This window comes from Chanodichthys erythropterus, chromosome 2 (genome assembly GCF_024489055.1).
Source record: "Chanodichthys erythropterus isolate Z2021 chromosome 2, ASM2448905v1, whole genome shotgun sequence".
Taxonomy (NCBI): domain Eukaryota; kingdom Metazoa; phylum Chordata; class Actinopteri; order Cypriniformes; family Xenocyprididae; genus Chanodichthys; species Chanodichthys erythropterus.
In genome coordinates this window covers 36,638,954-36,664,733 of record NC_090222.1, presented here as the reverse complement: position 1 = coordinate 36,664,733, position 25,780 = coordinate 36,638,954, and the positions used below count along the sequence as shown (strand labels likewise).

The window sequence follows — 25,780 nt, the reverse complement described above, 5'->3', positions numbered from 1 at the left end:
GCGGAATGTGGACTGAACTTGTGCGGCCCGTCGCACGACTGCAGTGATTAGAACCAGCAGTCATGACATCAGTGACCTTCAGAGAGTGACGGGAACAAACAGAGCCATGGAGAACGCCGGGAGAGACATCGTAAACATGAACGCCTGCTCACACAAAACACACACACACACACACACAGAGGCTGCACGTGCTGCAAATGCAAATATATGAGCCGATCAATATCTATCTTGTACATGCTCAAAGCCATATCATATATGCAATAACTTCTCTATCAAGTCTTTCTGCATTTGCATCAAGTTAAACTTATCTGAATTGATGTTTGTCACTGCAAGTCACTGAAAATGAATGAATTCTTGTTTTTTCATTGAACAGGCCTTTATTTTGCACTTGTTAAGACAAACAAACACAGGGGAAGCCTTGCAGGTGATGTCACTGTAATAGTTCCTCTGTTGTGTCTCTCTGATTGGCCTCACAGCACAGATGATGCCACAATCCACATCACACCCTCATCATGACCCTGCGCTCTTTAACTGGGCACATCCACCAACACCAGATGCAGAGAGCCTGTCGGGATGACTGGGTCATATTCACCCCAAATCAAAAGAAAAATTATGCAAATGCAAAAGAAAATAACATAATAAAAACATTAGTTTCAAGACCTAAGCACATTTAGCCCCCAAAAATGTATTAATTCTCATTAGCGTGATGCAAAACAATTTATTATTTGTATATCACGATATTATTTATTGTACTTCATATTTACGCATATTGTAATTAAATAAAACCTTTGTAATTAAATAAACCCTAAATAAAAATTAAATTATTACCTTTGAGAATAATAGCAAATACAAAAACACTGAAAAATGAAAAAATCTGTATGCATTACCTGACAATTCAAATAATACATTTTCTTCTATAAATCTCGTTATATTCCTCATTTGTAAGTCACTTTAGATAAAAGTGTCTGCTAAATGAATAAATGTAAATGTTAATGCATAACAGTCATGAGAAGAATGAAAAAAAAAGTGAAATGTGCTTAAAAATGTGCTTAATTGTCATGAAAATAAAGCCACGAGGTAAAAAATAAGGGTCCTAAAATGGACAGCTGTTTTATGAAAAATATATTCCGTAACATTTTCCTTTCGATTTTGGGTAGAACCTGGACAAGTGTTCAAGTTTTTTATTGGCCGACCTCTAAATCTAATTACATCGATCAGCTAAACCCTTTAAATAAGTGATTCAGAAGGGCAAATAAAAACAACCCTCAGCATTGTGGCTGTCAACTCTGGCAGATTTTCTTCTATTTTTTCTTTTTGTGTTTGTTTCTATGAGAAAGATGATTATTGATTACCTCTTTATCTCTCTCTCTCTCCTCTGACTGCCGTTCATCTGGGGCAATACTTCTGCTGATAAACAAACCTACAGCTACAACTGAACACTGAAAAAACAACTTTCATTTGCTGCAGTATGTCGTCTATGTTCAGTAAGGCAGGCACCTGCATGTTTAACTGAAGTTGCTTGCAGTGCTGGAGAGCATGAGGAGATTGATCACTCATCAGAGAGAGAAACATGGGAAAACAGCCTGTATTCTTGACTCTTACATGAACAAACAGGGTTCATGACATTCCAAATCAAATCACATTGCAGTAAACCTGTCACTTACAGAATAGACAACTTAAGCCATTCTACAACAAAATTCAGGAAACAGAGCACAGATAGAAAAGCATGTCCACTCTTGACACTCTAAAACAAATTTTTTGAAGTTGTAAATAAAACAGAATTTCAGTCTTTCAATTTCAAAATGTCATAGTTTTCAATATTACTTGCCATTGCTTTGTATTTATTTTACTAGCAATTTCTGAGTGAAATTTATTATTATTATTATTATTTTTTTTTGTGTAGAATTGTAAATAGAACAAAGTTTATGGGAGTATGTTTTATAAGAAAATACCATTTCAGTCTTTCTAATTAAATTTCACATTTAATTTGGGGTGTGTGATGTTTATCATCTACGATAATATCGTAATTGTAATTTTTAACAATTTTTGAGCCGACATTACCAAGTATGTTACTCAGTTTGCAAAAAATGAACAAAAACACATCTTGAGAGTCCAAAACCATTCACTGCGTGAGGAAGCCTATTATAATGCAGTAAGAATCCCGTATAATTCAAGTTATGACTGCAAAAAATATCCCTGTTAATTTTTTTTATATTCATAACATATAGTTAAGTAATATCACACAAGCGAGTGCCGTTTTCCCAAATATCAGGGCATGAGCGCGATTGCGAATGTGATATTGATTTTATACAACAGTTCAACAAACAAGTTAATATTGAATGAGTTACATTTTGGACACAATATTGTATGTTTTTGCTCTGTTTTGCCAACGAAAATAGTTGAAACAAAGCCGGAGAAGAACTGTTTTAAATCAACCATTTTGAACAAATCGTTTGAATGAATTACTCATTATGACAGGGTTAGGGTGCCATCTAATGGTAGTTTTAGATAGGCCTAAACCAGCCATGGTATCAGCGCATAAACACTCCGGAAAATATTGCCTAATTATACATATTGAAAAAGATAAGTATAATTAGGCAATATTTTGCTAAATCCCAAAATTTTTAATCCCCATTTTTTTTTTTGTCAATATTGCACACCCCTACATTTGATCCAATGTAAACTATGAAGCCCTGAACATGACATGCAGGTGAAAAAAAGTAAATTGTGCACACAATTAATTTGTTCCCTCGATTTACTAAATTGTGCGCACAATTTACTATTTCATTCCCTTGATTTGCTAAACCGTGCGCACAATTTATAAATCGAGGGAACGGCTTAGTAAAGCTTGCGCATGATTTAGTAAATCAAGGGAATTAAATAGTAAATTGTGCGTTCAATTCAGTGAATCGAGGGAACAAATTAGTAAATTGTGTGCACAATTTAGCCTACTATTTTATACCTGCATGTCATGTGCGGGGCTCCGTAGATTACAGAATATTTAATGTCATTTTAGAGATTATATGAGAGCAAACTATTGGTCACACGAGGGCAAATGAGTGGTGACCTTATATATGCAGAGATCAGTTATTAGTGCGTTATAAAGTGCGTTCTTGTTTCTTCAGAGAACAGTATAATATATATTTACTGTATTTTAGTAAAATTATGTTTAATTACCTTTGAGACTAAAGGAATTGCAAAAAACAATGAGAATTGAAAACATCAATATGCATTTGTCATGAGAATGTACTAAATTAGCATGAAAATATTGTCACAAGGCAAAACACAATAAGGGTTCTAAAATGGACAGTTTCTTTATGTTTTGATTTTGGGTATGACCTAGACAAGTTTTCATTATATGAAATCAGTGATCTATAAAAGTCATTTTAGAGATTAAATAAGAGCAAAATATTAGTCACATGAGGACAAATGAATGGCAACCTTATGCTGTGATCATGCAGATATTCCTGCATCTGTAACTGAAGTGTGTTCTTATTTCCCCCGAGAACAGAGAGCAAACATCCAGTATTTGATCCGAGTTCACGTCTCGCCGCAGACGTTCGAGTTAAAGGTCACAGGTAGCTAGCAGCGTGGTTGGCATGGTGATGCTATTCCCTACGGCTTAACAAAAGATCAGCAAATTATTCACCCTCTCAGGGGCCGGTTCATCCCGTCTAACCTCCGGAACCGCAGGACTGAGGACTGCATCTGTTAGCATGATCAAGGCCTTTTTTATGGCACGCTTACTGTGAAATCCATAGATCCTATACAGTAATTAAGTCGTGTCGCAGCTGGACAACCAAATTGACGGATCACTAAGCAGGAGACCAGACTGTCCAGTAACCAAGGTAATAAGATGGCCATTAGCATATATGGTTAGAGAGTCATGTAAACAAACAAGACATAACTAAAGTTAAACAAAAACAAGCTTAAACAGGATTCACGTCATAACAGGGGCGAACTGAACCTACATTCTATTTTGTGCATTTCCTGTGCTGATTTTGAGGTAAAGTCTGCTGAGTAGATTTAAACATGATTTAACGATTTGTTAAATAGAGCTGAAAGTGTTGAGAAAGACTGAAAATAGTTTGTCAAACTGCTCAAAAAGAAGTAAACCTTATGAAGCTCATGTCTCATATTTGATACACAAAATTCTAAGGTATCTAAATGATCAACATGATCAAAATGTTGCTAAAAAACCTGCTGTACACAATCTACTACATGCCTTCTGTCATCTAATTGATAGTTTATACTTTTTTTTTTTAGCAGTTATACTTTTTTAGTATAATTATAAAAATGTTACCCTTGAGGTCATGTTTCACATGTCTTTTTGCTGTGAAATCTTCACTGATTTTTATGAAGTAAATGCAAGGATAAATTTTATATTGTTCAAGATTGACACTTACTAAAGCATCTTATGTTTACTTGATTAAATCATGTTAAAATAAGAGCACCGAATATAATCCAATCAGGCTTTTTTCTCGCAGTCATCAAGTTTTGAAACTACAGAGCTTTGATCATAAAACTAAGCATTTCAATATCATCTTACTAAGACATATTGGCAGATATAGAGTGACGACTGATATTTATTTGCATTTTTAGCTGTTTGACTCTGAAGCCCAATATTCAAAAGCCCTATGACTTTTCCAGCTGCTCATGATTTACTGGATAAATATTGAGGATAAGGATTTTTAAACATACATTTTACTCACAATTTTTACCTGATAAAATATTTTAGAGCTTGCCATAACCAGATAAGTGTATATTTATGAAATGTATAAAACATGCCCATGGAGTTTAAATAGTTTCCATGACTTTTCCAGGTCTAGAAATTACACTTTTAAAATTAGACTTCCTTATAAACCAGTTTTTCAAGAATGTGAAAATCCTGGTTCTTCAAAGATAACAAACAGGTTGTGATTAAAAATAAGAAATATCTGGATTTTTTGTTTAGTAATTTTATCTTATTTTCATGCTTATTTGAGCTTATTTTGAATAATTTTAAATAATCTTTAGACTCCTTGGAAGTTTGCAGATGCCCTGGACCTGTTTGAGAACCACTGATCTGGCTGAAATACTTTTTGCAATTAGAGAAATATATATCTGACATGATAATCTGAATTACGCTGACAGAATTACATTGAATAAAACCCTCCCTAATATATAACTTAAACTTACATAAAACAGCTTATAAACACTAACATTTAAGAAAACATTTGTATACAGAAACAATGCAAAATGCTGCACAGGCAGCCTGTGAATCGTTTTCTGAACCGGTTTATTGAACAGAACAAACATATGATTCAATAAAATGAATCAGACTTCCCAAAAGTGCAGTAGACACAAATCTTTTACGTTAAGAAAATTTTTGGTGATAATCCTGTTGCTACTATAACTAAAATTTTTCATAACTTAGTGGTTTATTGCAACAAAGCATGAGATTATTCATGCAACTTATAGTGGCGTGTTCATTTACACAATCACTTGAAACCAATATGAAATGCTCATCCTTCATGTGGCTTGAAATGGCCTGATACATTTGTCAGTTCTAATTAAGTGGCACAGGAAGTACAACAATACGGAAACATCAAAACACGCAGCACACACGCATGCATGCGTGCGTCACGGACTGACCCAGTCAGCTAAAGAGCTAATTAAAGTTGAACAGAACGCCATGCTCATGATAACTCAGAGCGGACAGTTATCGATTTGGACCAGCTTCTCAGAGCCTTTTTTCCTGCCCTCGCAATCTCGCTCTCTTAAGAAGTTGGCGAGGCTGAGGGATTTCCTGTCACACGGCCAGATTCTTAACATGCTGCACAGACTGCTGGGATCCGCTATGGGCTGAGCGAGCTTTCTCTCCATGCTGCTCTTTCATGCAGGTCACGGAGTGACACAGGCCGAGAAATGCAACAGGACCAGCATATGTGGCCACTTTGCATCATGGGAATGCTAAGCTCAAAGGTTCTTGCAGTGTGAGATGAATCAGACATGTTCAAAAATGTCTAGAGTGCAAGAGAACAAAGACACAGCGGTCAAGAGTTTTTAAAACTATTTTAAACAGCACTGTATAAACACAATGCATGAGCAGTAAAATGCTGAGGGGTGATGCACGAGCAATATAAAATTAATGAAACATTCAAGCATATGATTTATTTGGTTTCATTTAAGGTTGTACATTTATAAATCTTGTACATAGTTTTGCCTCTTCCTGAGAAAAAACAAACACATATTCTGCAGAAGTATTTGAAATGTTTTAACTAATCATCTTGTAATGAATGTCATTTCAGTTCTTCTTTCTGAGACTGAATTATCATATGCAGTAAAAGACAACAATACTCAAGTACTGTAAAAGGTTTTGCTACTAACTCAACTGACTGACTTCTCTTCTGTATGATTTCAGTCTCTTTAGGCCAGGGGTCTCAATCACAGAAATGGCCCCCCGCCAATTTAAGATTGACACCTCATGGAGGGCCATATTAACATTCAAGCGAAAGACAGCGCAACATTTCAGAAAATTTACTTTCCTTTGCATTATTTCTCATTTACTTTCATTAGGCCTACTAAAATGTTTTTATACCTATACTATAAATATTTTATTTACCATACTAAATGTAAACAGCAGTGTCTCTCTCATTGTTACAGAGTGTAATATAATTATATAATACTATTTCTAATATAATACTACTAATATAGCCTACTTATAAAATACTATTAATTGCAATAGTCTGGTGCAACTTCTCACATCCAACAAGGTGCATGGAATAAAAAAATGTGTAATTTAGGAACAAAACCAGCTAAACTTGTGGCGTGGAGGGGTCAAAAAAACTGGAGCTATATATATCAACTTTATTTTGCCAAAAATAAAAAGCTCTCATTGTTACATACATTATTAGTTTTTAACATTTAGTGGAAGTATTTTCCCTATGTTAGCTTAAATAACATTAAAATCTTGCACTGAACAACACTGTACTGAACAAATACAATCCCTGAATACATTTGTACACTCTTCTGTTTCTTGACAGACACCTGGCAATACATTTGTCCAAGATGCCGTTTCGGTGGTTTTAAATCGACGCTCGTGACTTAAAGTCGAGTGCTTTTACTGTGATTTAGACAAGCGCGCTCATAATAGAAGCGGCGCGGTTGAGAGCGCGGCTCATGGTTGCATACCAACGACAGACGCCACTGGAGCAAAAGCGCATTGGAAAGGAGAATGCTTATGTGACGCGATATGTGGATGCCCCCATAGAGAGGCGACCTTTTTTTTGCATTTCAGTCAGTCAGTCAGTCAATAATTTAGTGGGCCGGATTATGTTTTATTTTTGAGATTAGTTGCGGGCCGGTTAGAGAGGGAGGGCGGACCGTAAATGGCCCGTGGGCCGGCAGTTTGAGACCACTGCTTTAGGCCTTAAGGGGCCATTCACACAGAACATGTCTTTCTATTCCAATGCGCTACTTTCCCATTGTTTTTCTATGTAAACATGCGCTTGACGGACGTGCATGACCGTTTATAACCACTCCTGAGCGCGTTTTTAGATGCAAAGACGCGTTCTGTGTGAACGGCCCCTTACTGTACATGATTTATGAGCTTCTACAACTTTTGACCTCCTAACTGAACTCCTTTCCACAAACTGATCATACAAACTGATCATAGAAATATATAGAAAATGTATAGATAAAAATGGTAACACTTTACAATAAGGTCTCATTTATTAACAGTAATGTATTAAGCAACATCAACTAACAATGAGCAATATATTTGCTCCAGTATTTATTAATCTTTGTTAATGTTAGTTAATAAAAATAGTCATTCATAGTTAGTTCATGATAGTTCACAGTGCATAAACTAATGTTAATAAATGAAACCGCTTTACAATAAGTGCAACCATAATCACACTCTCTCAATATTCAAAGTGCAAATAAGACCAAATTTTTCTATGATACAGAGCTAAGAGATTGTTTAACTACACTGCCCAGCCTAAAATAGCTTTCATATTGAGATATTTGCATGCATCAGGGAGCTGCTTTCAAAATGCGGGGTATTGAAATTGCATTTGAATGCGCCCACGCGTTTACTTTCACTTTCAGCGATCACGCTTACTCTGTGAATAGGGAGCGGCGGCGACAGTTATCCAACTGAATTAAATTGTATTTATTTTTTTTATGTAAATACAAAGCAAAACGACAGTAGAGGCGTAATGTAAACGGCGCGGCTATATTCTTTCCTAATCATCCTAACCACTCTGTCATGGCAATATCACGAGACTACGTTTTGCCTCAACGAGAAATCTTCACATTTTAATCTCGCGTCACACCCCTAGTGCTCGTGCATCGCAGTTGAGCTGCCGTGGTACACCATCTCGGCTTTTCAAAGGTAACAAAGGACCATTTTATTTGGCCTCTGTTTTAAGTATTCCCATACTTTTGATAATCGCGGTTGTTACGTCCAAGGACGTATGTTTTTGTTTTGTTTGTTTTTCTTCCTGTTCTCTCTCTTTCTCTCGCTCTCCCTTCATCAGCAGGAAGTAATGGCTGTCACCTGGCTCCAATGATCAATAATTGGTTATCCGATGTGATTGGAGGAGGAGAGGGAGCTGTGGGGGATTTAAGCAGTACCAGTGCACAGAGCTGGGTGTGTGTGTGTGGAGGCTGCATCGTGAGGCTTCTTTTTCCAACCCAGAAAGCCTTGTTAGTTTTTTTTTTGATTTATATCTCGTTGATGGAATTGTTTTTCTTTCCCTTTAGTGTCATTGTGTTGACACTTTTTGTTGTACTTTGGTGCTACTAGAAAACCCTTATGTTTTGTAAGTTCTTTTCTTTTGTATATACTTTTGTTATTGTTTTTCCTTTTACCTAAGTTTATCTTGTCAATTATTTGGGGAAGGGTTAGTAGAGAGGTGGGTGCCATTTTCTTTATATCTTGTTTTCTCTTGTTTAAGCTAGTTAGGGAGTTAGCGTATTATTGTATTTTGGTTTCTTTTCTTTTGTAGATTAGTTAGTTTCTTCCTAAATAGTTAGAGGGCTTATGTTTGTTATTTTGGCCTTGTCCCCTCTTGAAGCTTTAATCCTCCCACACTTGTATAATAAATGAACTTGTTTTTGATATTGAGTTGCCTTTGGTCTTTGTTAAAGCCCTTGGGTTGGGAATTGCACCTTGCTGCCTCCACACATCACACCATATTTATTCTGTTACTTGTCCCCTAAACCCTAGACTAGCTGGGGACGTAACAGAATTTGGGGCTCGTCTAACAGGTGGTAACAGATTGTTATCCTGTTTGCAACAGCGTTGAACTACTCCATTGGTGGGTGATCGGATCTTTAATTGGTAAGTGTCCTTTTTCTCTTTGTTTTGCCTGGCTGTTTTTGCTCTTTGTCGTGGGAGGAAAAGTTAATGCTTGGGTTATGGAGTTTGATTTAATTTCGTTTACTTTAGTTCCCACTGTAGAAGTGTATAACCGTTGTCGTAAAAAGGATTTAATCTCCATAGCAGACTTCTTTAACATTAGCATACCTAAAGAGGCGAGTAAACAGGTTATCAAAGAGGAATTATTTGGGGAGCTGGTAGAAGCTGGCATTTTGGCCGCATCAGATGGGCTTTTGGGAAAGAATCTGAGACTGCAGAGATTGCTGGCTTTGATTCTGTTCTCAACATGGACTCAAAAGATTCTGGTTCTGATGCTATATTGGCAATTAAGCTGAAAGAATTAGATCTTGAGTTAAAACGTCAGGAATGTGAGTCTCAACGCATCAGGCTTCGTGTGATAGAAGCTGAGCGAGCGCGGGATAGTGAGCGGCATGGGAATGAGATGGAGGCTCTTAAATTACGTAGTAGGCCTATTCCATCACCTCGTGCTAGACCTTCAGTTTCTTCACCGGTAATGTCGATAGCAGATTCTGCTCAGACCCTTAATCAAAGTTCCTCTGATTCATCTTCTGAGTCACAATCTGATTTTGACGTTAGTAAATATATTAGACTGGTTCCGCCATTTAGAGAGACTGAAGTGGACTCCTATTTCATAGCGTTTGAACGTGTTGCTGCTAAACTGCGGTGGCCTAGGGATATGTGGGCTTTACTTACTTCAATGCAATCTGTCAGGTAAGGCACAGGAGGTTACGGCTGCATTACCTATTGAACAATCTTTAGATTATGATGCTATAAAAATGTCTGTGTTACGGGCATATGAACTGGTGCCAGAAGCTTATCGGCAAAAGTTTAGAGCACACGCAAAAACAGCCAGACAAACTTATGTTGAATTTGCACGAGAGAAAAAGGCACTTTTTGAAAAGTGGTGCCTTTCTAGCAAGATTACTACTTTTGAGCAGCTCCAGGAGTTGATCTTGTTAGAAGATTTTAAATCTTGTGTCCCAGAAAATGTTGTTGGTCACTTGAATGAACAGAAGGTGCAAGTCTTATCTGATGCTGCTGTTGTAGCGGATTAGTTTGTATTGACCCATCGTAATGTGTTTTCTTCTGTACGTCAGGCTAAAGGTCAATCTTCAGTTATGGAGGGCTTAGAACCTTTTCAGGCTTCTGTTCGTTCTGCTAGATCAGAGATGTCTGCTGGAGGTAGACGTAAATCTAGTCCTAAGCGTGCAGGGGACAAGCGGGTCTGTTTTTATTGTCTCGATCCAAGTCACTTAATCTCGGAGTGTAAGGCTTGGAAACAGAAAAGTGTTGTTAAGCCTAAAAATGTAGCACTAGTACAATCTGTACCAGAGTTAAATGATGATGCTATTGTTTACCAGCCTTTTCTTTCCTTTGGCTCAGTTTCTCTTTCACCTGATTCTGAGACACAGCAAGTCAGAATTTTACGGGACACAGGAGCTATGCAGTCACTAATTCTGGAGGGAACGTTACCTTTTTCACCAGAGTCCTATACAGGTAGTGATGTATTAATCCGTGGATGTGAAATGGGATGTGTTAATGTTCCTCTCCATAGGGTGTATTTGGAGTCTGACCTAGTCACAGGACCAGTTGTTCTGGGAGTGTGTTCACAGTTACCTGTAGATGGTGTCAGTCTTATTCTGGGAAACGAGCTGGCTGGTGGTAAGGTTTTTCCTAGACCCATTGTAGTACACCAACCTAGTGTTAAGTTGCCTGATCTCTCTACTCAATTCTCTGCTGTATTTCCTGCCTGTGTTGTGACCCGTGCACAGTCAAAGAAATTTGAAAATACTGTTGACTTATCTGACACTGTTTTCTTCTCTCAGCCTGACTGTGAAAAGTGTGAGCTGAGAGTTGTACCTGAGATTATTCCAGAAACCTACTGAATCAAGTGCATCACCAGACCTTTCTTTAAAGGTTTGTAAGGAGGATTTGATTGCAGCTCAGACTTCTGACCCATCCTTAGTCTCATGTAGGGATTCTGTAGTGGACCTTATGCAAGTGCCTGAAGCTGGTGTAGCTTACTTTTTTGGAGGATGGTGTACTGAAGCGTAGGTGGAAGCCTCAGTGTTCTGATTTGAATTGGCAAGAGGTTCACCAAATTGTTCTACCCTCTGGGTATCGTTCACAAGTGTTGCAATTAGCTCATGAAAATGCTTTATCGGGCCATTTAGGCGTGACTAAAACTTTTCATCGAATTTCCAAGCATTTCTTTTGGCCGGGTCTGAAGTCATCTGTGTCCAAATTTGTGCGTTCCTGTCCAACTTGTCAATTGGCAGGGAATCCAAACCAAATCGTTCAGCCTGCTCCACTTAATCCGATTCCAGTTCTTGGTGAGCCTTTTGAGCGATTAATCATTGACTGCGTAGGGCCCTTGCCTAGGTCAAAGTCAGGTTATCAGTATGTCCTGACCATTATGTGTGCGGTGACGCGTTACCCAGAGGCGGTTCCTCTTCGCACTCTTAAAGCAAGGACCGTAGTTCAAGAGCTCATTAAGTTTTGCTCTATATTTGGCTTACCAAAGGTGATTCAATCAGATCAAGGCACCAATTTCACATCTAAAGTATTTTCACAGTTGTTAAATGAGTTGGGTATTAAGCATCAATTGGCCAGTGCCTACCACCCGGAATCCCAAGGTGCACTGGAACGATTCCATCAGACTCTTAAGTCGATGCTCCGAAAATTTTGTATTGAGACTGGTAGGGAATGGGTTGAGGGTCTACCGTTGATTATGTTTGCTGCAAGAGAGAGTGTCCAGGAGTCGCTGGTTTCAGTCCAGCAGAGCTGGTGTTTGGACACACTGTAAGAGGTCCTCTCAGGTTGATCAGTGAGCAGTTGCTTTCACAGAGTTCTTCACCCATGTCTATTCTAGACTACGTCAGTTCTTTCCGTGAACGACTTCATAAAGCCTGTGAGATTGCTAAAGCTCATCTTTCCAACTCCCAGACTAGGATGAAGGTGCAGTATGATCGTAAGAGTGTGACGCGTACTTTCCAGCCTGGCGAGTCTGTGCTCATCCTGCTTCCTGTCCCTGGTTCAGCATTGCAGGCTAGGGTTCTCTGGACCTTATACGGTAGAGAGGAAGATAAGTAATACCAACTACGTCATCTCTACCCCTGACCGGAAGCGTAAAAGCAGGGTATGTCATGTGAACATGTTGAAGGCTTATGTTGCACGGGATGTGAGTGAAGTGAGTTTTCCTAAGCCAGTGCCGGTGTCTACTGTTGTTTTGCCCTCAGCATATTGCCCCGAGGAAGATGGATTGCTGGCAAAAGATGCTCAAACTTCGTGTGCCCGTTTACAGAATTCTGCTGTGTTGGCTAACTTGAATGCATGCCTTTCCCATTTGTCTGCAAGTGAGTTTGAAGCCATCAGCCACTTGATTGGTAAATATCCCAGCCTTTATGCTGATGTGCCTTCTCAAACTACTGTACTATGCCATGACATTGACGTCGGTAACAGTCAACCAATTAAGCAACATCCTTACCGAGTGAACCCAAAAAAACGTGACCTTATGAAATCTGAGGTTCAATATCTACTTGATCATGACCTGGCTGTGCCTAGTCAAAGTCCATGGAGTTCTCCATGTATATTGGTACCCAAATCTGATTCCACCTTTAGGTTTTGTACCGATTATCGTAAACTTAATGCTGTGACCAAGCCAGATTCCTTCCCTCTTCCAAGGATGGAAGATTGTGTAGACCGAGTTGGTAGTGCCCGTTACGTCACAAAATTAGACTTGCTAAAAGGGTACTGGCAAGTTCCCTTAACACCTCGTGCTTCAGAGATATCAGCTTTTGTCACCCCGGATAACTTCTTGCAATACTCTGTCATGGCTTTTGGCATGCGAAATGCACCTTCCACCTTTCAAAGACTCATGAACAGAGTATTGTCAGGACTGCAGAATACTGAAGTCTATTTGGATGATGTTGTGGTGTACTCCAACTCATGGGAAGATCACTTGATCAAGTTGGACAAAGTGTTTGGACGGTTAGCTGATGCTTCACTAACCTTAAATTTAGCAAAATGTGAATTTGCCAAAGCTGTAGTTGTATACCTTGGAAAGTGTGTGGGACAGGGTCAAGTGCGACCAGTAGAAGCTAAAGTCTCTGCAATTGTTGAGTTCACTACACCGAATAACAAGCGTGGAGTTGAGGCGTTTCTTGGGGATGGCCGGATACTATCGTGGCTTCTGCAGAAACTTTGCTGCCATTGTTTCACCACTTACTGACCTCTTAAGTACATCTAAGAAATTTGTGTGGACATCAGAGTGTATAAGTGCTTTTAATGCTGCTAAAGACCTCCTTTGTACCGCTCCTGTTCTCTCTGCTCCCAACTTCTCATCACCTTTCAAGTTACAGGTGGATGCCAGCGCTACCGGAGCTGGTGCAGTTCTCCTCCAGGAAGATCAAGCGGGCATTGAACATACTGTATCTTTTTTTCTCTAAGAAGTTTTCTAAGAGTCAACAGAACTACAGTACAATCGAGAAGGAGGCATTGGCTTTATTGTTAGCACTCCAACATTTTGAGGTGTATTTGGGTGGAAGTAATGACCCCATTACAGTTTACACTGATCATAACCCCCTGGTGTTTCTTTTGAGAATGTCCAATTCCAACCAACGTCTTATGCGCTGGTCTCTTATTATGCAAGAATACAACATTGATATCCGTCATAAAAAGGGAGTTGATAATGTTGTTGCAGACGCTTTGTCTAGAACTTATGTTCTGGGAAATTAAGACTTGTCCGTAAACTCAATTACAACCTGTTGGCTGTAATCTTTTGTGGTGAGGGTGTTACGTCCAAGGACGTATGTTTTTGTTTTGTTTGTTTTTCTTCCTGTTCTCTCTCTTTCTCTCGCTCTCCCTTCATCAGCAGGAAGTAATGGCTGTCACCTGGCTCCAATGATCAATAATTGGTTATCCGATGTGATTGGAGGAGGAGAGGGAGCTGTGGGGGATTTAAGCAGTACCAGTGCACAGAGCTGGGTGTGTGTGTGTGGAGGCTGCATCGTGAGGCTTCTTTTCCAACCCAGAAAGCCTTGTTAGTTTTTTTTTTTTTTGATTTATATCTCGTTGATGGAATTGTTTTTCTTTCCTTTAGTGTCATTGTGTTGACACTTTTTGTTGTACTTTGGTGCTACTAGAAAACCCTTATGTTTTGTAAGTTCTTTTCTTTGTATATACTTTTGTTATTGTTTTTCCTTTTACCTAAGTTTATCTTGTCAATTATTTGGGGAAGGGTTAGTAGAGAGGTGGGTGCCATTTTCTTTATATCTTGTTTTCTCTTGTTTAAGCTAGTTAGGGAGTTAGCGTATTATTGTATTTTGGTTTCTTTTCTTTTGTAGATTAGTTAGTTTCTTCCTAAATAGTTAGAGGGCTTATGTTTGTTATTTTGGCCTTGTCCCCTCTTGAAGCTTTAATCCTCCCACACTTGTATAATAAATGAACTTGTTTTTGATATTGAGTTGCCTTTGGTCTTTGTTAAAGCCCTTGGGTTGGGAATTGCACCTTGCTGCCTCCACACATCACACCATATTTATTCTGTTACTTGTCCCCTAAACCCTAGACTAGCTGGGGACGTAACAGCGGTCTAGTTTTTTTTGTGATAGAATAGAACTTTCTCCATTCCCAGGAACAGAAGAGAAGAATGTAACAACGTGACGCGTCAACGCATTTCACGCACGTTGACGTATTTTCGTAGTCGACGTAATCGATGACGTTGACGTGTTGTTGCAGCACTAATATATATATATAAATAAAATAGAACTGACCGAGTTCTGTTGTGCTCTTCTGCTGTGCTCTTAATTATCAAATTATCATAAGAAATCTTATAATTTGATAATCTCCATTCAGTTTCACACAATATTAGTTGTTTTCATGCCTTTTGCACAACATTGCGCCATTTCATGCTTTTCATCTTCAGAAAGATCTTTCTTCCTCCCCATATTGCATAAGAACTGTGACTTGCTTAATAATGTGGAACAACCTCTAAGTAGGGTTTCCATAGACCCGGCAAATGATTTTGTCTGAGATTGATACCAATTATCTAAAAAGACATGGATAAATAAACAAACAAACATTTTCTTAGAAAAACTAAAATCTGAATGTTTATTGTACTGAAATCTTACTGATATGTCACTTGCATAATAATTTGGAACGCAGTGTATATATACATACATATATATTTTAGGCTTGCTGCGATAGTCGGTATTACACCGTGTTCAGCCGCAACACCGGTTACATCACTTGCCCACTGAACGGGTCTGCTCAATGCAGCGTAAGCTGAAGGAGAGTCGTCGCACAGATCAGCAGCAGGAGACAGATTTAATTTATCATGGGAGTGAGGAGCTGACTGACAAGACTATGGCTGAAGATTTGGTTTCAAAGCAAAATGTAAAAGTGCCTATTTGGCATTATTTTGGATTTAAACCCAATGCTAATAGGGAACCTGCAAAGGGTTAGTTGTGTTTTTCTGGGAGTTTCGTTTTTCATTAAGAATAATAATTAACCCACCATTCAAGCGATTGCTGCAAATTCGAGAGAGAATGTGAGAATAACAATAAATCATTTTTGAAAAATTGCGCATTGCGACTCATTTTTCCAGCTCGGGTCAAATACCTGTGATTTGGGCTATTGCCCGCCATTTTCACTTGATGGTCCCTCATCTAATGGCACATGATCTGTCAAAGTTCAACTATATCAATAAATCTTAATGAACTAACTGTGTTTGCTGAGAGTGTTTAATAAATGTGGCAAGTGTCTGGTTCCTGACTAGCGCTTCCTTCCAAACGTCTGAGAGCTGAAGTGAAGATACGAACACTACAGCGGTTTATTCATCATCTGCACTATTATGTTCACTGCCAAGTGCTCTGCATGTGGGGCTGTGTGTGTTTGGCCCAGATTAGCAGCAGAGGCCATGTGTTGAGATGGGCCCCGGAGGGAGAGCATGCATCTGGTGTTTGGTACTCTGTGGGCTACGGCAAGAGGCAAGAGATGGATAGACAAACTCACAAACATTCAGAAACACACACAGACGGCCATTTATCTCTCTCAAAAGCTTACATAACTCAAGAACCTGCCATGTTCACCATGTAAATGTTACCCATTTATATTCCATAATCTGACATGTTTCTGAGTGAAACATGATATTGAACGAGAAACACTGAAGGACAGAACTTGATTTTATCCATGAGAAGTTGACTGGAAGGTGATTGTAAAAAATAAAGATTTAAGAGAGCAGCTGAAAAGAAGAGTCGTTTGGAGGATGTTACTATATTTTGATGAAAGATTATGAAGAAAAACTTTTTTTTTAAATTATTTAATGAAACCCGGACCAAAATAACAAGAGTTAAGAAAGTAAATAGAGACACTTTTGACTTCATGATAACTTTAAAAACAACCTTTAATCATTACGATTTACTAATTCCTTCCCTCGATTTACTAAAACGTGCACACAATTTACTAATTCCTTCCCTCGATTTATAAATCATGTGCATGATTTATAAATCGAGGGAACGAATTAGTAAATCGTTTGCACGATTTAGTCTACTACTTTTTTTCCTGCATGTCATGTCCAGGGCTCCGTATAATTAAGCCTATATTTGCTTCCCTAATAAATGTCCTGGTAAGTGCACAATACCTTAGTATGAATTATGTTTATATATGTTTATATTGTGTGTATGTAAATACAATATATGTTTATATTGTATTTAACCAAAATCTTATTTCACGGTATGACATTTTTTTTTTATTCACGATAACGATCTACATTTCAATATAGCTATTTTTATTTATTTATTTTTTTAATTAAAAATAAGAACAAAGCAGCAAACAGTAGGACAAATACAGCAGAGTGTATAACTAAAACACTTCATAGTTTTCACTGTATGAATCAAATATGAACTGATTTATATTAAAGATACAAGTGATTCAGTCATGAGCAGTGAGTCTTTTGTTGTCTGATTAACATTAATGAGACAGCCAGCAGTTTATTATGCTGCTGTCACTTTAAGACCGAATGCACTGATCCAATATACTGACACACATCCGGTTTTCACCCAACTGTTTAAGTTAATTTAAGACATAACCGACTATGTTTACATGAATACTCCACACAATGGACATTATTGTCTGTCTATCTGACCATTCAAGCGCAATAAGATGCGAAAGAGAACTAAATTCACAATCGCATACAGTCTCAGTGAGGTGGCTTTCAGCGTGAACACCAACCACATGGAGTTCGTTTTCACAGCGTATTACCCTAAGATTCATAACCCAATTTTTTTTATTAATTGCAGAATACTCCGTTTTACTCATAAATACGTCACATTACAGACATAATGGATTGGAATACTAGCTATACTGCATAATATTCAGCACACTCCCTATTACCAGCATACTAAAACAAAATAGAAAAACTGAGGATAAGGACATATTACGGAAGAATACATGTGAACAAAAACAGCATGTATAGTCATTATCCACAGAGATTTTTTAGAGACAGACATCCTCATTCACCCAGACCCACTGATTCTCATTCAGTGCTGCTTTATTTGCTGCCTTAAATGCTGTTGTGTTAATGTACTAAAATTAGCTGCTGTCGTCAAAATGGGCGGAAGAATGAGGCAGGGAGCATTTTTCATCCTCATCCAAAAACTCTGTGGACCTTGTAAAGCAGTTTTCTGAGGGCCTCAAAAGATGATATAAGGGTGAGTAATGGAATAAAGCAAAAAGTGGTGTCAAGAAAAGGATTTTTATAAACCATGTTTACTTAGTTAATGTATATTTTTAATAATTTTGTCACTTAGTAAATAATACAACTCTCAATGATGACGGTGACTTTATTACGCTTGACTTTTCCCCCAATGGATGTTCTCTGTCACACAAACCTGGCAGCAACAGCACTAACCGCTGGGAATCTCATGTTGTTTTAGATCAGATTTTTTCCACTATAACATCTCTCAGTTTGGCACATTCCCCAGCTGCACGGAGGACTCTATCTGTCCCGTTGAGTTTATGGAAACTGACGATGCCTAAAAACATGATAAAGGGCTATAAAAACAAGACGACTAAAGGATTCAGAAAGAAAGAGGGGAAAAATTCACGCTCAGGTTGAGTATTATGGCTGAACAGATTCTATACGACACTAACTTTATATTTAATGGTAATTTATTCACCCCCATGTCATCCAAGATAAATTATGGTTTTTGAGGAAAACATTCCAGGATTTTTCTCCATAAAAAAAACCTTAATTTCTTTTCGACTGAAGAAAGAAACATCTTGGATGACATGGGGGTGATTAAATTATCAGGACATTTTAATTCTGAAGTGAGCTAATCCTTTAAGTCCCTTTTAGAGAAAATGCACAAACAAATTTTGAATATTATCAAAAAGCTCTGGAATAATTCGGTATCATTTCAGCTAAATTGCCCAGACCTACATCACCTAGAACCAGGTGTAAACAGTCAGATAGACAAGGACGTCCAGACACGAGTTGCCTAATCTCTGTGTGTTAGTGTGATAAGATACATTACCTTAATAAACAAACACATTAAATATATTAAAGCTGCTAGACTCTCCATAAAATACAAACTAAGCATAAATAAACCTCCTCATCACAGCATGTCACTGCAAGTTTCTGTGCAAGAAACCAACTGCAACCGCTGGAAAATTAGATGTTTGAACATGAATGCATAACACTGCAACAAATCACCAAACCTTTTTCTGTGCAGCCAAATCATTCGGTTTATGCCTGGTAGATTGTGGACTATAAAACAGTGAGACATGGCTGCCAGGTCTTAACATGAGAAGCAACAGGCAGAGATAATTACAGCATTACACTCTCCTCTGGAACCTGAATTACATCCAAACACAATGCCTTTCTTTCTTTCTTTCTTTCTTTCCAGGAGGGACTCAAAACATATTTTCCACTGAATAAGCATTTCACTTGAAGCAGGCAACAACACAAACATTCTCACCGTTGTATGTCACTCTTGGTTTTGTCAAGCACATAACCAGATGAAGGTCCATTTCATCTGAAGAAATAAACTTGGAGCAGACGGGGCACTTGAAACCTGTGGAGAAAAATAAAGCAAAATAATATGAGCTCACAATGCATTTAGGACTGCAACGAAAAATCAATAATGGGCTGTTCACACACAAAATGCGTTTTTGCATTTAAAACTGAGAGGCAGGGCAGAGAAACAGAAAATAAATGCAAGGCGAGTTTATAAAAGTTCAACTTGACACAGCCTTCTAAACACAAGGCACTTGTGTGCAAGATGCTGTAAAAGATTTAATTGCAACAGACAGAGACATCCATGTAGTGCATGTTTACACAGAAAATCAATGGAAAAACAGCACAGTGGATTCAAAAACACATTCTATGTGAACATCCCCTAAAAACCTTAATTTTGAGATGGGTTGTAGTCAGGGCTTGACATTAACTTTTTTGCTCACCAGCCAATGTGGCTAGTGGTTTTCCAAAGTTACTAGCCACCCAGCATTTTTACTGGCCACAATTTTGCTGTTGGGAAATTACATTTTATATGATTGAAGTTGACTTTGGCATACTTAAATTACTTGATTTTGAGTCATTTTACTTGATTTACAAGATTTAAAACACTTTCAAACGCAGATTGACCACCCAAATTAATACTATACATTGTATATATCAGGTATGTACAGTTATTTTTGTTAGGCTATATAAAAAAAGAAAAAAAAGAAGCAAATTACAAATAGTAATTTTATATATTATATATATATATATATATATATATATATATATATATATATATATATATATATATATATATATATATATATATATATATATATATATATATATATATATATATATATATATATATATATATATATATATATATATATATATATATATATATATATATATATTTTTTTTTTTTAGACACATATGTTTATTTAGCATACATGTATACATTTATTTAACATTTTTTGATGTTTGATTAACATTAATGACAGTTTATTTGGGGGCTGCTGAATGCATGGACATCATATACTGACACATATCCAGTTTTTACCCACCTCTTTACGTCCACTTAGCCGTAAGCCATAGCCGACTGTATTCACGCGAGATACTCCACACGATGCATTTTGACATCTGTGTGTGTGTGTATTCAGACGCAAGGAGAACTGATCGCGCACGCGAGCGCTTCTGTTGTGTCATTCAGTGTGATTCCGCCTATCCCGCCTTCACTAACCACAAGTTAATCAATAAAGAATTGTGACTGAATTGTAATTTTGTGATACAACGTGCTTGGCTATTTTTCATTTGGCTGTAGGCTGAAATTATATTCAACCCGCCAAAGTGGCTAGTGGGAGTGGCTGTCTTACCCGCCACAGCTGAAATCTACCCGCATTTGGCGGGTGTTAATGTCAAGCCCTGGTTGTAGTGCCAAAGACTTTTGAGTTTCAGTGTTTATCTGACAATAGTTTTCTCAAATCAAATTGTGTAAGACAGCAGTAGCTGAAAACACCATGAGCATCATGCATGCTTGAGTAGTAGAAAAAACTGAGACATGCAGAACAAGCAGATTTCATATTTCAACAGCGTTTTTTTGTGTGCTTTAATATCCACAGACACTAGTTCATATGGCAATTTGGACCCATTAAGTCTCTGGTGTCCCCAGAATATAAATACCTCACAGATCATTTATTATACCATGTTGTAAATGTAAATTGTAAATTCACACACACTGTGGACCCACATCTGTGTTCAAACACCTTTTAAAAGTGATTTTTGCATAATAGGTCCCCTTTTGGCGTACAGCCCTACTTTTCATTTATTCACCCAAAGTTCCATGAGATTCTGCATTCTACTGTAAATTCTATTTTTATGACTGGATTCTGCAATTCTGTCTGCATTTCTAGCAGAATCATAGAGCCTGTGTGCAGGAAAAAGATGATCAGCTGACTAACCAGAAAAGGTTCAAAGGGCTCTAAAAGACAAGGTCAAGCACGAGACAGAAAGCCAGACAGACACAATAAAGAGGGTTTGTCTTGCGTGGAGTGAGTCGGGTCGTCACAGTGTGGGCAGCTGAAACACAGAGGCTAAATACAGCTGAACTATGACAATATGAGACATTCTCTGAGTCTGGATGAACACACTCAATGATATGATTCACTGGCAGCTGCACCGAGAAGAGGTCTGATGGTGTCTTGCGACACCACTGACCCACGATGACCTTGTGACAAAATTTTACAGTCGCTTGAATGCGACATGCATTGCGGGTGTTCTGCATAAACGTGCTATTGAGAAATAGGAGACGTGAATGACAGCTTAACATCTTTCACAGTCAAGAAAATGGCTATGTGGAGACAAATATACTAAGGCATCATTTTCTCTTTACTGAACTGCTAAATGAGGACCTTACAGAATTTAAGACATTTTTACTGCAATAAAACTGAAATCTTTTTATAATTAGAAAAATAATAATTATTATTATTACGATTACCATTTTATTTTGATGAACTCTGCAGCCCCATTTTTTATTTTACATTAAATTTAAACTGTTTTTTAAAACAACTTACAAACCCCCATTTAGAAAACCCTGCATTAACAGGTCACAGTCCTAAAATGGGTCATGGACGGCATATATATAAACAATGCTAAATGCAAATAATACAATGCAACAAGCCATTTAATCATTCATAATTATTATAGGTTAAAATGCAAGAGTGAGATATAGATATCAACCACTCAAACAAATGTGCATTTGACTGACCTCATCCATATAACTATTAAAGATGACATCTGAGCTCAGTTATGGCAAGATCACTCTACATAACGTTTGGCTGGATTTTGCCCCCGGATCACAAACCACTCGTTGTAGTCGCTGATGCTCTTTAAGTATTAGCAGGTATGTCACTATTTTTGTTCAGCATTTCATTAAGTTATTTAAGGCATTGGTGCTCCTTTAAAATAATAATAGCTTGTTAAGGGAATCTTTAATTCTCAACCAGAATCATATATACATGCCTTACACTAAACGTCTGTCCCTGAAGAACATTAACAAGGCCTGAAACGAACACTAGTTGAGGATTGGACTGAATTGGCTAAACGGAGATCATAAGCGCACTTCAGGCTATCTGATTTCTCAGAACAAAACCAGGCTAGAGTAGAATGAGTCAACAATGTTTACCTGCGCCAGGAACACAAAACCTGCTTTAAACAGCAGACAAAAGCAAAGTTGAAACCCGACTCCTGGCTGTCTGCTCTCATTACAGCTGTACCAGTGTGTAATGACTTCAACAACTGTGGCGCGTTGTACAACGGTCACTAAGTGCTGAGCATTATTTACTGTAAACTATTATTGGTGGAGGACTCCTGAGAGACAGCCATCCTGCCACAAAACATGGCCGAGTAATAGTAGCAGTTACCCCTGCTGGTAAATGGGTAAAATCTATTGGCTTCATCCCATGGCTGAGAGAACAATAACCATAAAGAGACCCCCCTGAAAGGACCCAACAGAGGATGTAAACATTCAAAGCTGTCACAATCAAGTTTTTCATGTTTATCTTGTTTGAACATCTGTTTTCATGCAAGAAAAACTTGCATGCAACAATTTCACACTCTTCTGTGCATATTGCATAATACGTTTGGGCAAGCTACAGTGCATCTCTTTTGCAGACTGAATTATAGGGCAAATAAATTCGGACAGACTTTACAAAAAAATGGCACAGATCAATGTTTATCTCAACACGCTCATCATGATGATATCCAGAATTTTAAGTGATGCAAATTTGAATTTAACAGAAATTATTTTTAAAATTAATTAATCTATATTAGATGCACCAAAATTTTGGCTACTCAAATTTTTTGGCCAAAACAGCAATTTTCGGTTGAAGGGCCGAAATCATTGACTGAAACAGTGACATTTAATTAATGCTTTTCCAATGGTGCATTTTGAACTTTCAGCATCTATTTCGTGCACATAACATGGATAAACTGCAACAGTTAAATGCATCAGCTGCGTGGACTCTAGGGCTATGCTGACAATATCGATTTCCCGATTTGAACTATAGCCACCGTCGCCTTCTCAGACTCGTCGCTTGTGCTGGTTGCCAGAATGAGGACATGCAACAGGAACGAGCGCAACGGACAATGGAAGGCAACAAGCCTTAAACTCTAAGTTAAAGAGTTGATTTATCCATGTTTTAATACGCCTCTAGACAGAGATTTTTAGATGGATGCCGAGGCTTTTTAGGTTGGGTAGAATCTGCGATCTCTGACCTAGTTTGTTTGCTGGCTTCCGAGTCTACTATACGTTGTGTTTTCCACAGCCTGGGGTGTCGAAATACTTTTTTGGCAGGGGGCGGGATCACACAGACCAAAACAAAAACAGACATTCCGATATGGAAAGCACATTTCAACGTAGAATAACTGGCTGTGGCATTGGTTTTTGAAGAAACAAGTATGTGAACTTAACATGTTTCCTAAACACATTGTGGTATTTTTGTGCTTTAGTACTGTAAAAAAAAAACCCCAACAAAACAGCATTTTAAGCTTTGCACTTTGTTACTTTTAATATAAAACAAAGTTTCAACTTTAACAATTTTGAATGCATGCATGTATGTGTGTGTGTATGCTGAACTGCTCATCTTATAACAATCATTTCTTCTACTCAGATCCCCAGACATATGTAGGCCATATCAGACTGAAGGCCATCTATCGGTGTAAAAGCATAACATAAGAGGCTTAACAGAGACCTGCTGGCCGTATGTCCCGCTGGAGCGTTAGGCAGCTGGACAATCCCGCAGTCAACGGCCTGTTTACCAGATCAGCTACCCATCACCATGCATTCAGAAGGCTAAATCCAAAAGTGAAGGAAGAGAATGGCCAAATATTGTGGTAGATTGATATATTGGCTAGGAATACTACGGACTACTATATTGACTCATAAAAATAAATGCTGGGCCTGGAACACAACTATAGACAAAACTTGGATACGTTCATGAAAGTAAGAAATGAAGAGAAGTAGAGATCTGTTATAGTAAATTGCTCCAATGCAATCTGTCGAACAGATGGGTGGAAAACAGGCATTCATTTTAAATGTGTTAAATAAAGAAAAAGTGCTTAAAATAGACTGATAAAGACTTCTGTTAACCTGCTAAAGAGCAAATAATCCATTTGTAATGTTGACAAGTGAGTTGACTTCAACAATAAGGCAATTACTGTCAGACTGCAAATTACACGATACAGTCCGCAATTGATGTCTAGATACACCTCATCACCATCATTTGTTTTTCACTAGACACGAAAAACAACTATCTGGTTGGTCTGTGCATCACCATCATCAGGCTCAGACATCTCATAGCTGCAGTAATAAATAAACACACAAGTCATGCGGCTGACACAGGAACTTCAGCGAGGTGAAACACACACAGGCTGTGTTGCTAAAGGACTATTGAAGTCAACGTAAAAAAAAACAAGGTACTGATGACATCAGCAGGACAGAAGCATTGTTTCAAAGGCTGAGAAAGTTATTGTATTTTGATGGAAGATTATGAAGACAAACATTTTCATCTTTAGAATGTGCAGTAAAGAATAATTTGTAATAAGGAACATGAATTAATAAAGAAAAAAGGGTCACTCCTGATGTTGATGCTTCTTCCTGAAAGCAGAAGTGTTTGAGTGCTGATCTTATAAAACAATGCACAACAGTGGAAGTGGTCTATATTAAATCACGAGATAACCTGAAAAAAAAGCTGATAAACTTTGAAAAATTCATTAATCCATTAACAATAAAACCATAATTATATAATTAAATTATATAATTCTGTTTTCTTCCAGAAAGCAGAATAAATCTGTGTTTGAGTGCTGATCTTTATAGGTGTTCATACAAATGCACAACAGTGGAAGTTGTCTCTCTCTCTATATTAAACCATATAAAGACAAAAAAGAAGCAGCTAAAATATTGTACAATTCATTATTCTACAGTTCAACCCATCAACAGTTAACCCATAATGAAACTCTTATGACAAGCCTCAGTACATTCACATCGCAGTAGTTGCATTTGTCATTTTTCTTTTGCCTAGAAATACAAGACAATAAAAACCTTCAACGCTGTCATAAAAACTATAATGTCGCTTATTAAAGTCCAGTCAGCAAGAACGTTTAACTTTATAAGTGCAGTCCGGGTTGGTAGTTGGCACTACTAGTCCATCTACACTTCTCATCTCAGTTTTATTGATTGGCACCTGGCTCTCCTGCTGGACAAATCCATTTCAGTAATCACGAATTCAGTATATTTCAGAGCAACTGAGCAAAACAGACGGCATCTCTCCCAAAGAGATTAATTCTCTTCACACAAGCAGCTCTGTGAACGCTCTCACTGGGAATTAATGAGTGTG

At 37.8% G+C, this 25,780-nt stretch overlaps 1 protein-coding gene across 1 annotated transcript in view; it reads right to left on the bottom strand.

The window, feature by feature from the left end:
* The window catches only part of znrf2b (zinc and ring finger 2b), a 68,752-nt gene that overhangs the window by 7,448 nt on the left and 35,524 nt on the right, over window positions 1-25,780 (bottom strand). Inside the window, exon 2 of the mRNA XM_067411233.1 lies at window positions 19,366-19,461. Within this exon, the coding sequence (XP_067267334.1) occupies window positions 19,366-19,461 (96 nt within the window). The remainder of the gene's footprint in view (window positions 1-19,365; window positions 19,462-25,780) is intronic.